The sequence below is a fragment of the Lepisma saccharinum genome, chromosome 12 (genome assembly GCF_977018435.1).
Source record: "Lepisma saccharinum chromosome 12, izLepSacc3.1, whole genome shotgun sequence".
Lineage (NCBI taxonomy): Eukaryota > Metazoa > Arthropoda > Insecta > Zygentoma > Lepismatidae > Lepisma > Lepisma saccharinum.
Window position 1 is genome coordinate 55,699,615 of NC_139240.1, and position 15,557 is coordinate 55,715,171.

Genomic DNA, 15,557 nt, shown 5'->3' on the forward strand with positions numbered 1-15,557 from the left:
GGATTCCAGCATTCCAACTTGATCTCTGATGTTGACGACAATGTTCTGAAGGTTCTCGACTTGATTCAATTTCGAGCTCTTCTCGGTAAGATCGTTCACGATGCTTCGCATCTCTGTAAACTGCGTGTGAAGGTCGGCGACGCTCTGCGAAGTTGGCAGCGTCGACACCAGCGAACTAATTTCGTCTCGAATCTGTTCCACGTTCGCCGTTTCCGTTTCTAGTCGTTTCAGCATTCGAGATATGTTTCTTTTCAAAGCGTGCAATTCTTTGGAGGTGGGGAGATTGGCCACTTTACTCTCGAGATCGCTCAATGAATTTTTGATGTCGCTCGAATCGGATAGTGCCGTCACCGCCGTTTTCAATTTTTCCAAATCTTCGCTCGAAGGCACGCTCGTCCGTAACGATTCCAAGTCACCCTGTATGTTGTCGAGTACGTGATGAAAATGAGCGAGATTCGTTTCGACGTTCAAATTTTCTAAATATTCGATCTTCTGCTGAACCGCGCTCAACGTGTCTTGAATGCTCGTCAACGCTCTCGCTTCAGCGTGAATATTTTTAATTTCTTCGTTGATCAATTCCAAGGACGCCTGAAGCGTAGCGATGGTGGTTTGAATGTGTTCGAAATCTCGATAGGCCTCCAATTGAATTTTTATGTTCGCGACGCTTTTACCGATGACCTGCAGTTCGTCCGACGATGGTAGGTTCGTCATTGTATCTTCCAAAGTCTGCAACTTGGATTTAATTTCTTCCAACGTGCTGGTGAATTCTTCTTGTAATTTGGAAACAACGATATGCAAGCGTTCTACATCAATATCGTTCACGACGGTTTGAAGTTCAGAGAAATTCTTTTCTATTGCGGAAGTTCGTTCTTCGATTTCGAGTTTCAATTTTTCCAAATCTTCATTTGTCGATTGAAATTGCTGTAATTTGGCCAAATCATTTTGAAGCGAATCCACGCTCAACTGTATATTTTGAACGTTGTCGTAAGAAGGTACGTCGACATAATTTTTTATGAGCGTTTTCAGTTCGGAATCGATTTTCAGAATGGGGTCGAGACATTGCGTTTGGAGCGTAGCGATTTCCGACTCTAAACTTTTGTTTAAGGTCTCCTGCAAAGCGATCAAATCGGTCCTTAACTTCTTAACTCGAATGTCCAACATGAGAATCTCTTCTGCGTGGTCTACACGCTTGGTGTTGCCGAAAATGTCGTTAGGCATTTTTGGTTAACGGTTATTTATAATAGGATAGACGATTCGTAATTCTACGAAGAGAGGAATAAGTTTGTCGTAATCTCCGAGGAGTTCTATGTAAAAATAATCTCCTGCAGACACATCGTACGTAATGTTAGAAAGCATCTTGTCGTGCTTGATTCGAAAAATGTTCTTGCCGGTAGAAATTTTGATTTCGCCTGCGTTTTCCGGATTCACGGTGATTTGAAGTTTCCCGTCGATCGGAATTTCGTAGAAATGTAAATTGTTATTAAAAACATAAAACATCTTGCCCACATCGTCATTCAGTTTCGTCCAAATGCTGTTGAGGTGAATGATCAACAGACCGTTGAGTTTAGGTAACACGGAAGGTAAGACTTCATGATCTGGTATGGTTTCCATGATGATCTGTTTTTTGAAACCGAACAAGTTCATAGGCATGCTGGTTATTTAAGGATACGGTCATAGTTTTTTGTAATAACAGTCAGTGTTTTTTTACTCAGTAACAAAAGGTTTTTTTTGAGTTAGTGAAAATTGTTGTGTGTGGTGGTGAGTGCTAATTATTTGCACTGTGCGCAATTCTTATTTATTTCTAAACGACGATGTCCCCAAGGCAATGTGTGAATACCACACTCGAGGACGCACCTCTTATCGTCATCGGGATCCAGCGCAATTTTCCTAACTTCGTTTGTGGTGATGATATGGTCGACGCTCTGGATTCTTTGTTCTATGCTTAGTATCGTCGATTGTGAGTAAAGGCAATCGATGTAATCGTGGAAGGTGAGTTTGTTCTCCACCGTATTTTTGCCCACACCTTTTGCTTTCTTCGTGACACTACTCTCTGTTCTCATGGCATACATCTTCGAACGCAAACCCGCGAACTCGACAATAATATCACCGTTACATTCATCTTTCAGCTTACCTAGGACTTTTTTGTTGAGGGAAGGAATCCCAAATCTGTTGGGTTGAGGATACGCAGAAGTATCGAAATACTCAAGCATGGAAGGATTTTTTATGTCTTCATAGAGGTTAGGTGTTTGTATGCTGTAAATGAAGCTGTCGGTGTCCGTGTACAAAAGTGATATCTTATCATTGTAGAAGGGTTTCATCACGTCATAATGAAATTCGAACATGTAAAGTTTCGACAAGTCGAGAACCGTTGCGCCAACGTAAATTGGTTTTCTGAATTTCATCAATTTTATATGTAGATTGAAAAGTGCCAAATTCTCGTTGTAAATTTTTCTCGACTTGAATCTAGGATCGGCTATCCACTTCCGACATTTATTCTTATCGGAAATTAATTTCACGTCTACGTGCTTTCTAACATTCTCCATAGTCTTTCCGTACACCGCATTGTTCATTAATTTAAAGAAGTCCTTGTCTAAATCGGAAGTGGCGACTGTTCTATGTTGTGTGTTAGTTTCTATGTAAGGTCTTAACCACGTGGAATGTTTAAACTTTAGTATTCTTCTAACATTTACTATCTGAACACCCTTCCCAATCAAAAACCGGAGATTCTTGTAGTGGACGACGTATCTCTGTTTAGGGTCCAATGTTAACAAAAGCTTGTCTTGAACCGAGTCGGGTGGACATTTGATTTCGGGAGTCGGGGGCAAATCCGAAAACGTGTCGTGCTGGTGGTCGGAGAATTGGAGATCTACCTCTGCGAAGAAACCACACTCGCTATCGTCGAAATGAATAATATCTATCGAAGTGGGATCTAACCATTCGAATCCCCCGTAAGGAAGTTTCTGAACCATGGCATGTCCGTAGAGATTATTAACGTCGGCGTAGAAGATGTAATTCGATGCTCGATTTGAATCGTAATCTTCTTTCATGTGTACGTTATTAGCTTTTGCATGTCTCTGTACGCATTGCACCATTCCACCTCGTATCCCTCTTTCGATGAAAAGTAACATGTCCACGTCCGATATCAGTTCCAGCTTGACCTTTGTCTGGAATAACATTGCCGACCACGCTAATCCCGGTAGACTGTAGAAATACGCTGGATCTAATTTGTAAATATTCGTTGCTGTTTTCCTGAACGCTTGAAAAACATCCGCGAGTATCGTCACGTCCAGTTTTAAGTATGCGTCGTGGTAGTCTCCGAGTGTCGTACATTCTAATTTCTCCCACATGAGTTGCGCGTGTTGGTATTCTTCTTCCGCGATTCCTTTCTCTCTGAGTCTGCTGTAAAATTCTCTTGGAAGTGGAAGAGCGTCGTCGTTAAATTTAGAACCATCACTAACATATTCGTAAGGATAAACTCCTTTACGTCTAACGAGTTCTATGTCTACGTTGGGAAAACTAGCTCTAGTTATTTTAAATTGATCGTCGGTGAGTTTGTTCGCTAAAGCATCCAGACTTGCAGAGAGAAATCTATACGAATCCAGAAAGCGCATCTCGATTGTATTTTTCGTTCCCGGAATCGACACTTGCTTGCTGAGACTAATGTAGCGTTCTTCATTCTCGGCCAAGACACCTATACGTTTCGGATCGTAGCCAAGATGTCTCACCAGGTGGTGAAAATCATATCCGCTTCCGTTGTGAAAGAATATGGGGATGAATTTAGGTTTCTGGATTTTAAGATTGCACGTGTTGCAAATTCCACCTATGTAGTTTCCGCTGAAATGATCGTGGTGGAATATTTTTTTGTTCTCATCAGTGAAATTTTGATCACATACCGGACACACCTCAGTGGAATTATAATTTTGAAGTTCATTTTCAGTTAAAGGTGCCATCGGTTTTGATGTAAGCAGTACGCTACCAATTACCTCAACCTCCTCCACCATTTTTTCCAGGAAGTGTTCGATTACATTTGGCCCGCGATATATATATGCTTCATTTATTTTATCACGTCGCACAACAACATAGCCGAAACTATTAGGTTGATGAAGCTGGTACGGCGTTGTGGAGGAAATTTCGGGATCCGGTTCGCAGTAGGAGAGTGGTTTGAGGAACGCCTCGAAATCTGCGACGATGATTGCGGGATGTTCCAACAATGCCTTGTGCATTTTGAATTCTTCCACATCGTTTGTTTCGGGCATCAACATTCTAGCCGGTCTGTTGTCACCGCAATAAATTTTATGTTCGGCAAGTTTCTCCAGAGCAATTTGACGACTATGAAGATTTTGATGATCACGTCGGTCACGATCGTCGAACGTGGTTAGGCATCTCGGGCAAACTTCGATGCAATGTTCATGCTTGGTTGTTTGGCTTCCTAGTAATCGAGACATTGAACGAATTAGCGTGTAGTGATGAACATCCTCGTTTGAAATTAGAAGGAGATTTATTACACAGGCATCGTCATCGTCGATATCGCTTATTCTGACAGGGTGCACGAGATATTTATCTGACGTGAAGGAATATACATTAATAGCGATGCGTTTTCCTGTACGATTTTCGAACTTTGTTATATCCGACAATGTCACCGGGTATTCGATGCCAGACATTACACTTTGAAAGTCGGTTTCGTATTGTTTGTAATGTCCAACCCACTGTGGATTATTTTTGCAATGAACAGGATGCAGTGCAGCCAACACACACCAGAGAAAACACTTGTTATCGCTGTTCTGTATATTTAGCACAGCCCTCTTGTGTTGAATGTTCGGTGGAAGAGGAACGTAGCTGGAAGCGCGAAGAGGCGAGAATTGGTTCACGTAAACAGTTAACGTGTGAGGACTTCCACATAGAGACCATCCCGACCCTTTAGCCTCGAAATCGTCATGTTTCTTAACCAGCTCGTTGGAAACTTTATAATAGAAGTTGTCCAAATTTTCGACGTCCGCCAAATAAAGAGTCTGGTTTTTTGTACGATGATAAAAAATACTCGTTGTGCCATCAACTTTCTTGTATTCAGAAAACAGAACAACGTATACTTTTATAGAGTTGTTTTCAAGTTTATCTTTTAAAATATTTACTACAGATGTTTTCGTTTCATCCAAGAAACTAAGAATGTCACGACCTGGTTCTGACTTAATTGAAAAATCCTGTAGTTGGTCGTTAAATGCAGATCTAATTGGTTTGCATTCATTAGATAATTTAATTTGCTTGGAAGTGGAAGCTTCCGTTTCTGAATTATCGATTTTCCTTTTCGATGTTGCTTGTCCGGTCGATGGTTTGCAAATTTTGAGATGTTTACTTAAATTTGTAATGCTAATCATCTTTCCGCATCGAGCACAAGGCTTAGAAGGCAAGGAACGATTAATTCTCGAACCTGTTTCGCTACATCTTGCCCTGTGTACCGATAAATTGTTCCTTGAGATTAGCTTCCCACAAGTAACACATTCAGTTTTATCATTTTTACGATTGAAACTGGTGGTGGATGCCATTGCTTTCTCCAAAATCACAGAAATCAAAAAGTCTAGTATATAGCGACACAATTTTCAGGTATGTTATTTTATATAGAATTTCTTGGAGTGATTACAAAACTCAAAAATTCAATCTACTGTAAATAGAATTTCAGGTATGTTATTTATATAGAATTTCTTGTGTGCGAATACAAAAACTCAAGAATTCAATCTACTGTAAATACAATTTTCAGGTATGTTATTTTATATAGAATTTCTTGGGGTAATTACAAAACTCAAAAAATAAATCTACTGTGAATATAATTTTCAGGTATGTTATTTTATATAGAATTTTCTCGGGGCGTTCAATATTGTCAACGGTATCATATTTGAGCGAGTCGCTTGTCGCCTAAACACTACAGCTCACAGGTCGGGAAAATCTGACATGAAAGCAGATAATACGTTTATGCCTTATTTATATATAATTTTCACGGGGCGTTCAATATTGTCAACGGTATCATATTTGACCGCGTCGCTTGTCACCTAAACACTACAGCTCACAGGTCGGGAAAATCTGACATGAAAGCAGATAATACGCTTATGCCTTATTTATATATAATTTTCACGGGGCGTTCAATATTGTCAACGGTATCATATTTGAGCGAGTCGCTTGTCGCCTAAACACTACAGCTCACAGGTCGGGAAAATCTGACATGAAAGTAGACAATACGTTTATGCCTTATTTATATATAATTTTCACGGGGCGTTCAATATTGTCAACGGTATCATATTTGAGCGAGTCGCTTGTCGCCTAAACACTACAGCTCACAGGTCGGGAAAATCTGACATGAAAGCAGATAATACGCTTATGCCTTATTTATATATAATTTTCACGGGGCGTACAATATTGTCAACGGTATCATATTTGAGCGAGTCGCTTGTCGCCTAAACACTACAGCTCACAGGTCGGGAAAATCTGACATGAAAGTAGACAATACGTTTATGCCTTATTTATATATAATTTTCACGGGGCGTACAATATTGTCAACGGTATCATATTTGACCGCGTCGCTTGTCACCTAAACACTACAGCTCACAGGTCGGGAAAATCTGACATGAAAGCAGATAATACGCTTATGCCTTATTTATATATAATTTTCACGGGGCGTACAATATTGTCAACGGTATCATATTTGACCGCGTCGCTTGTCACCTAAACACTACAGCTCACAGGTCGGGAAAATCTGACATGAAAGTAGACAATACGTTTATGCCTTATTTATATATAATTTTCACGGGGCGTTCAATATTGTCAACGGTATCATATTTGAGCGCGTCGCTTGTCACCTAAACACTACAGCTCACAGGTCGGGAAAATCTGACATGAAAGCAGATAATACGTTTATGCCTTATTTATATATAATTTTCACGGGGCGTTCAATATTGTCAACGGTATCATATTTGAGCGAGTCGCTTGTCGCCTAAACACTACAGCTCACAGGTCGGGAAAATCTGACATGAAAGTAGACAATACGCTTATGCCTTATTTATATATAATTTTCACGGGCGTTCAATATTGTTAAGAGCGTTAGTTTTTGTAGAGCACTCTTTTTCCATTTTTCCTCTATACAGTAAAAACACAATTAGCTAACCTAGCATACAACACACCTTCCTAATTAATATGGATATTGTCACACATTTCTCTTATTTTATACTGTTGTAAATAGAAAAAATTATGTACGGTAAATGTTTTGTACATTATAGGAAAAAAATACAAAATATCCTCCAATTTGAATTCGAATCGAGTCGAATTTTTACATATTTCCACGCCGCCACATATTGTCCTATTTGCTTCTTTTACTTGCCTTGCTTAATTAACTCTCGCTAATTAGCATTTTTTTGGAAGAAGTCAACTAGAACAACATATGGCGGTATGAGAAATATGCAAATCAAAGAACATTTTAGCAATATATGGGCCCTAGCAATTAGCTTTCTCGACTAAGAGTACTCTTTCAAACGTCTTCTGCTGATCGTATTACTAAACGAGGACGTTTAAAATTTTTGGGTGTTGAAAAAGTTTGACCCTACTTTTTTATTTCTATTGTTTGCTAATAGATGGCGCTAATAGTACCCCCTCCCCTCCCCTCTCCCCTCTTCTCCTCTGCTGTATGGCAAATAGCGCAAACATAGAAATCAAGATTTTGGAGAGCAAAACATAAAATTTGCATGCATCTGATGTCGAACCAGGAACTTTTATCTTTCGGGGAGTCAACATTATTTTTTACTCAGTCGTCATATAACATGAACGCACGCAAATATTCACATGTGCTTTTATTATTTTGTGTTCGGTAAGTACAAGTATATTCTTACATAAATTATTGTTTAATTTAATAAATTATTGTTTAATTTAATAAATTGTAAACTCGGAACTTGCTAAACTAATACTCCTTCTGTGTTTCATTAAACTATTGAAAGCGAATGTTGCGTGCGCGCGGAAATAGCACAGAAAAAAGACCGGATGGAAGCAATTTAAAATCACTGGGGCAAGGTCAGTGTTACGAGAGCGTAAAAAACACGTGCTTCCATTCAACTTCGAAAAATAAGAATGAATATGTAATAACACTGGTATTATTTGTAATCACAGTGCTTACTTATGTATTTTTGTTTAATATTTTATTTCAAATTCACTGTCAGAAACTAGTGTTGTTAGTTTCTGCATGTAGGTTTATTTACTCTGTTGGTTAGCACTGTCAAGTTTTTAGTATTCGTACAGCATAAAAAACTATAACCCCCCTCTCAAAATATATACATTGTATACGCCAAGATGCGCAATAGCCTGGCAACACATCATGAAAAAACATGTCAAGAAGACCCAGTGGGTTTATAAGTCAGTGCTGCCAATTCCTATTTGTAGGTTAGCTTAGCCAGTGAAAGATCATATAGTAGAATTTTTGTAGAGTGGGTGTTTGCGAGTTCCACGATGCCTTGCCCGAGGATACCCTATGCAGTGTCATCCTGATTGCAGAGAAGTCCTTCGCCTACGACGTGAAGAACGAGAGGGTGACGGAACAGTTTTAAAATTCATAAAAAATTGCCACATACTAAAAATCAACATCCAACACATTTTAGGTTATATAAAATTTGTGAAAACCTTATAATACTGAAATATTAAAACAAACGGAGTCCCCCTTGTAGGTTAGTTCGGTGCGTAAATAAAAAAATGATAGGTTAAGTTATATCACTTAGGATCGTAAGAAAATTAAAAAAATCGTAAAAAAAAAGATAGGTTAAGTTATATCACGTAACATCGTGATATACCTACCAAGTACAAATAGAAAAAAAAATAAGTGCAGTGAAAATTTGTACTAAAACATCGCTAAACGCTATAACATCGACAAAAAATTGTCAAAATATGTCAAAAACTTATATTCGATTGATAAAAAAAATACCAACAAAATATGATCCTCAAATAATAACGTTCAAACAGTACCTAAATAAAAAAAATGATAGGTTAAGTTATATCACTTAGGGTCGTAAAAAAATTAAATAATCGTAAAAAAATGATAGGTTAAGTTGTATCACGTAACATCATGATATACCTACCAAGTACGAGTGGGGGAAAAATGAGTATAGTGAAAATTTGTACTAAAACATCGCTAAACGCTAAAACATCGACAAAAAATTGTCAAAGTATGTCAAAAAGTGATATTCAATTGGTAAAAAAAGACCATACCTACTAAGTACTATTTTGAAACGGCCCAAATACACTACTAATGCGTTCAAGACAACACATCCCGACCTCAAACATCAAAACATGAGCACCGAACACAAAATCCGAAAAGTTGAGCAAGGTTGCATACTCCCAGTTACACGCAAGGAATGAACGAATCATGTCATGTGGCATACGAGTTACACATTACTCCACCAGGATGAGGGAAAGAAAAACACAATATCAGATGATTGCGACAACGTGTATTTTTACACGCGACAACTACGTAATATCCCCCCACACACACACAACAAACAACAAATGCTACAATATCTTACGCACAGACAGTGCGTGTCACTGTACACCAACTGAAGATGTCACTTTCACCACACAAAGGGGGTGGGGAGCAATACCAAGAGTGTTCTCACTGAGATTTGCCGAGGGCAATAATCACAGACGGTTTTCAAAATGTCTGCCGTTTACTTCTACGCAGAGATGACAGCAACGAATCAAGGATGTCGAGTACGAGCAAACAAGCCAGGTGTATCTGCTACCGTCGCGGCGGCGACGTTGATGCGAGCAACGAGGTCTTCAGCTGATGTGACAGGTGTGTCGTATACGAGGGTTTTCATTTCTCCCCAGAAGAAAAATTGAGAGGGTTGAGATCTGGCAACCTCGGTGGCCAAGGCACAGGCTCATCCCTACCAATGAACCTATTGCGAAACACGTCATGCAGGAAATGTCGTACATTACAATCGAAATGAGCTGGTGCACCATCGTGTTGGTACCACATTTCTTGCCGCAGTGCCAAAGGTACGGCCTCCAACAGTTCAGGCAAAACCTCACTAAGAAATGCATGATACGTGCGACCATTCAGGCGAACAGGGAGAATGTATGGTCCAATTAAATGATCATGTACTATCCCGCACCACACATTCACTGAAAACTTGTGCTGGTCATGGGCCACAAAAAGTGCATCTGGGTTGTCAAAGTCCCATACATGACTGTTTATACTATTGAAGACATCCATCCTGGTGAAAATGGCTTCATCTGTCCACAATACGTTTGCCCCGAAGTGAGGGTTTGTCTCCAGCTGATGCAACAACCATTGGCAAAACTCCATACGAGGGCGAAAGTCACGAGGTAACAGTTCTTGTACTTTCTGCAGTTTAAAAGGGTGCATTCCTTCCTCTGACAACACACGCCAAACATTCACATGAGACGTGTTTCGTGCCCGAGCGAGCACTCGCGTACTGGTGCCAGGATGTTCTGCGACCGCTGTTAACACATCTTCTGCAAACTGATGTGTGCGTACACTTCGGGGTCTTCCAACTTCTTGCCGCGGTGGTAAAACTGACCCTGTTTCACGCAGTCGACTGTCCACTACCTGAAAGAAGGTGTGAGACGGTAAACGTCTATGTGGAAAGCGTTCTCCATAAGGACGCCTTGCCTCACGGCTATTACCACGTGCCTCCCCATACATGAGATGCATGTGTGCTAGCTGCTGGGTCGTATACGCAGCCATCTGTGTAATAGGGAGCTGGAACTGCAAAGTATTGTTTTTGTTTAACACTGGCACACTTCACAAATTGGCCGTATCACCGTACGAACACCACAGACCAATTGTTGCGATACTTGACTTGCCCACTCCACCACGTCAACTTCTTTCAATACAACATACTAGTACTCTTCAAAGCGTATGACAACCTAGAGCGAACTGCTGATCATATCCCAGCACCTGCAACACGACTGGAACGACTGCCGGAGAGAACCAACCCTTCGAGCTCCTCTCGCGGGAACAGCAGTCATGAAGGTCAAACGTAGACTACGAGAGCCAGACTTGCCTGTGCAGCGCTTCCAAAACTGGTCTCTTTTACGTCACAATGATCGCGTGCGAACACTTTTGGTATTGCTCCCCACCCCCTTTGTGTGGTGAAAGTGACATCTTCAGTTGGTGTACAGTGACACGCACTGTCTGTGTATAAGATATTGTAGCATTTATTGTTTGTTGTGTGTGTGGGGGGGGGGATATTACGTAGTTGTCGCGTGTAAAAATACACGTTGTCGCAATCATCTGATATTGTGTTTTTCTTTCCCTCCTCCTGGTGGAGTAATGTGTCACTCGTATGCCACATGACATGATTCGTTCATTCCTTGCGTGTAACTGGGGTATGCAACCTTGCTCAACTTTTCGGATTTTGTGTTCGGTGCTCATGTTTTGATGTTTGAGGTCGGGATGTGTTGTCTTGAACGCATTTCTCATTGTCACGGTCCTTCTTGCTGCGTTACATACCCTTTCCATGTATTGTTCTTGCTGGAAATCTCCAATTCCTTTGAGGACTCCATTGCGCATGCGTGCAGTGAACTTTTCATAGTGACTTCCGGACTGAGCACATACGATTCCTTTATGATTCCCTTGGAACCGCCTCTCTATCTGTTATAGTATTCGTCCCAGTCAGGTGTGACGTTCACTTTGTCACCTTTTGCGAGGCTCCTATCTCGGAAACGAAGCCTCAGTCGTAAAAATGGAACTTAGACTTTTTGCTTGTTTTCGTGTGAGGAATCACCTCCCAAGCGTTGTAAACGACCTTTAGAAACACCCTGTATACAATTTTCTGTATTGACGATGGTGATAGGAAAAGTAAAAATGATCCGATTCCAATCGATGGTTCGTGGAGGAACCTACCCAGGGAAGCATAGAGAATGGTAAAACATTATCAAGCAAATTGTGCATAACTATTTTCATCCGGTTTGCTCTGATATCCTTTGAAGGAATGAAATTGCTGGTACAGAGCCTATCTGGTGCTTAGTTGGTGATTGGTTTCAATACAAAACGAAGTGAATGAAAGTGATTTCACTACAAATCCGATGCCTTGACTAACTACTCCGCGGCAGGAATTCTGCACTATTTTTTGCTCGCCTTATGCTACTATTTCTAATTTTTGAGGAGAGGGAAGTATATTTGCTTGAATTCTACACTGGAATAGCGTGGTGTTAGAATAAGTGTAGTTAATAGCAATAGACAGTGGATAATATCCGATTAGCATTGCATACTAATGCTGGGAATATTTATCCGTACCCTTTTACCATTGTTTATCAAGTGCGTCCCCGATGGTGCAGTGGTAAAGTCGTTACCTTGTAATCAAGGGATTCGGGTTAGATACGTGATGGAGGAACATAGTAGTTGGTTGGTTTATTTATTTATTTTACTTTCTGCCACTTTTGGCTAATTGTGAAGATGAGGATTAATGGTGATGAGATGAAATGGATGAAGGGACAATCATAAACACATATGAACGACAAAACACGAGCCACACAGAGGATTATACTGGCTGTGAGTCCATTTGTCTGCAAATGCAGTTCAGGGTGTACTGACATTTGGATGTCTTCGGAGTGGTTGGAATCTCACTTTAAACTGTAGGTCCAGCCCCGACTAGGCTCTCTGTGTATAAAGTAGGCTTGAAAACAAACATTGTTTTTCAAACATGAATAAGCATGGGGCCTGTACTAAGGTTTTGAAAAAAAAAACAAAAAAACATAAGGTCCACAGTCATGGGACTCACTCTTGTCCAAAGCGTAAAAAAGCTGTCTGAAACTTGCTAAAATTTTGCTGGAAAGTAGCTAATCATACCTGAACTTTGTCCTTGTAGGCTAATCCAATTTCATTTCTTCCAGGAAAACCACGATGAAGACGCGAAGGCATGTCCGGCAAAGGATGGTTCCACAGGACGTCGTGTGCAGCTTTCAACAACCCCGCACAGTAACCAATGGAAAGACGACGCCAGCAGGCAGCTAGACTGTTGCTGGAACCCTCTGCTGTATTAACCTGAAGGCCGCCATGTCCGATGAAGTAGAAATGCCCAATTCAACCAACAGCAGCAGCAACAGCACCTATCTCTTCTACGGCTGGCCCCTTGTGTTCCCTATGGCTGTAATCATCGTCGTTATCATGCTGTTCAGCGTCTTCGGGAACCTGATGGTGGTCGTCACGATCGTTCGGCATCGTGGCATGAGGACAAGGACCAACATGTTCCTGGCGAACTTGGCCATAGCGGATGTCCTTGCAGGAGTGTTGGACATGCCCTTCTCCATGATCACCCTCATCAAAGGAGACTGGATATTTGGGGATGTTATGTGTGAGTTCAATGGATTCACTAATGGTCTCGCACTGCACACGTCCATCTTCACGCTGATGTTGATCAGGTATTTGTATTTTTTTGTTATTTAGCGCCGATTTTGGGGGCCCACATTTTGCCGATGAGAACGAGTGATTGATTAGATTAAATTGAGGCAAGGACAGTCGGGACTCGAACCCAGAAAGTGGTAAGTCTCTGCTGAGAAGCCGCCCTCCGTGGCGGAGTGGTTAGCACAGTCCCGGGTTCGAATCCTGGCTTGGGCATGGGTGTTCCTTGTGGGTGTCCCTTCATCAATGTCATCATAACATCACTCATCCTCATCTTCACGATTAGCCAAAAGTGGTAGAAAAGCGATGTAAAATAAAGCAATCAATCGCAATGGTTCGGATTCCTGTAAGCGCATATTTCGCCAAGTCTAAATCTACTTAATGGGCCCCTACCCTGGAATCGAACCCCCCTCTCTCTATTTCGGTCTTCTTCTTTCACACACACTCTCCCTCTCTCGTTTCCTTCTCTTTCACCTTCTCCTGACTCTCTATTTCATCTTCTCCCCCCCCTCTCTCTCTCTATTTCTTTCTGCTTCTATCTCCCTCTTATCCTCTCTTATGTTTCTTTCTGCATCTCTCTTCTTTCTCTCTATCTTCATCTTCTCCTTCTCTCTGTATATATATATATATATATATATATATATATATATATATATATATATATATATAGGTATAGGTATATATATATATATCTTTGTTTCTTTAACTTTCTCTCATTTTTATCTATCCCTTTCTTCATCTCCTCATCTATTTCTTTCTGCTTCTTTTTTATTTCCTTTCTCTCTCTTTCTTCTTCTTCTCCTGTCTCTCGCTATATATATTTATTTCTGCTTTTTTCTTTACGCCTCTCTCTCTCTCTCTCTCTCTCTCTCTCTCTCTCTCTCTCTTTCTTCCTCTCCACCTCTGTTTCTTTCTGCTTCTTTCTCTCTCTGCCTCTTTCTTTATTCCTCTTTTCCTCTCTCTGTATCTCTCTTTATTCCCCTTCTCCTGTCTTCTCTCTTTCTTTATTCCCCTTCTCCTTTCTTCTCTCTTTCTATATTCTTCTTCTCCTCTCTCTCTCTCTTTCCTTCTGCTTTTTCAACTCTCTCTCCTTTCTCTCTTTATATTTCTTTCTGATTCTTTCTCCCTTTGTCTATGTCTTCTTGTTCTCCTCTTTCTCAATTTCTTTGTTTCTTTCACTCTCTCTCATTCTTCTTCTTCTCGTCTCTCCCTGTGTTAAAATTCCTATTGATATCACGTAGACCGACTTAGCTTCCTTTTAACAGATAACGGAAAGACGAGCACTCCGTTAATGTTGTCGTTTACAGCAGACAAAAGCCGATCGATGAATTTATCCAACTTCAAACTTTATGATCATCGTGTTTTATGAACGGCGCTTATCCCTTTTAAGTGGTAGTTCGTCACGTTCGGGGCGCCTGTGGGCGAGCATCTGTTCCTGTTTAACTGTTTACTTCTGTCGATCAAACCGCCGTAAAAAATACAAGAGGCGGAAACAGTTTCCTTTGTTGATGAAACATCACGTGATCTGGATTATATCCGGTTCAGCCTATTTTCTGATGCAGCGTAATCCATCGAAGCAATAGTTATTGGAAAGGCACATGAGGGGGCGGTCGTTTCCGCGAAGATAAACTACATAACAGTTTGTTTTCGTTCTGCAGCTACTTTGTTTCTTAATTGGGACAACTTCGAGGCATCCTTGTACCAAAGTCGTCCCCAGAGAATTCGTTCGGGAGAATAGAAAAATCATGTTGTCTCTGCTTCTCTCTCTTCTGCATGTCCCATTTTATTTTTCTCTTTGTTTCCCTTTCCCCTATCTTTCTTCTCTTCTCTCTCCTTCTTTATTTCTTTGTTTCTTCAACTCCCTCCTTTTCATATCTCTTTTTGTTCTCCCCTTTCATTTTTCCGTTAATTTCACTCTCTCTTTCTCTCCATTTCTGTTTCATTCCTTTTCTAGTTTTCTCTACTGTATCTCTCTTTTTCTTGTTTCTTCCATTCTATATCTATTTCTTTTTCTACCCTCCTCTCTCATCTTTATCGTTGTTTTTTGTTCTCTTTCTTCCCCTCTTATAGTCTATACATTTCATACTCTCATCTCCTTTCTTTCTTATCTGTTTTCCAGCTTTCAAGACCAGAATGGGCTAATTCTTTTCAAGTCACTCCCTTACTT

At 40.5% G+C, this 15,557-nt stretch overlaps 1 protein-coding gene across 2 annotated transcripts in view; it reads left to right on the forward strand.

Moving 5' to 3' along the window:
- Window positions 1-15,557, forward strand: part of LOC145996489 (uncharacterized) — a 158,950-nt gene that overhangs the window by 105,344 nt on the left and 38,049 nt on the right. For both annotated transcript variants that reach the window (XM_083132987.1, XM_083132988.1), the window contains exon 2: window positions 12,883-13,410. In XM_083132987.1, coding sequence (XP_082989113.1) covers window positions 13,046-13,410 — 365 coding nt within the window. In that variant the 5' untranslated portion in view covers window positions 12,883-13,045. The remainder of the gene's footprint in view (window positions 1-12,882; window positions 13,411-15,557) is intronic.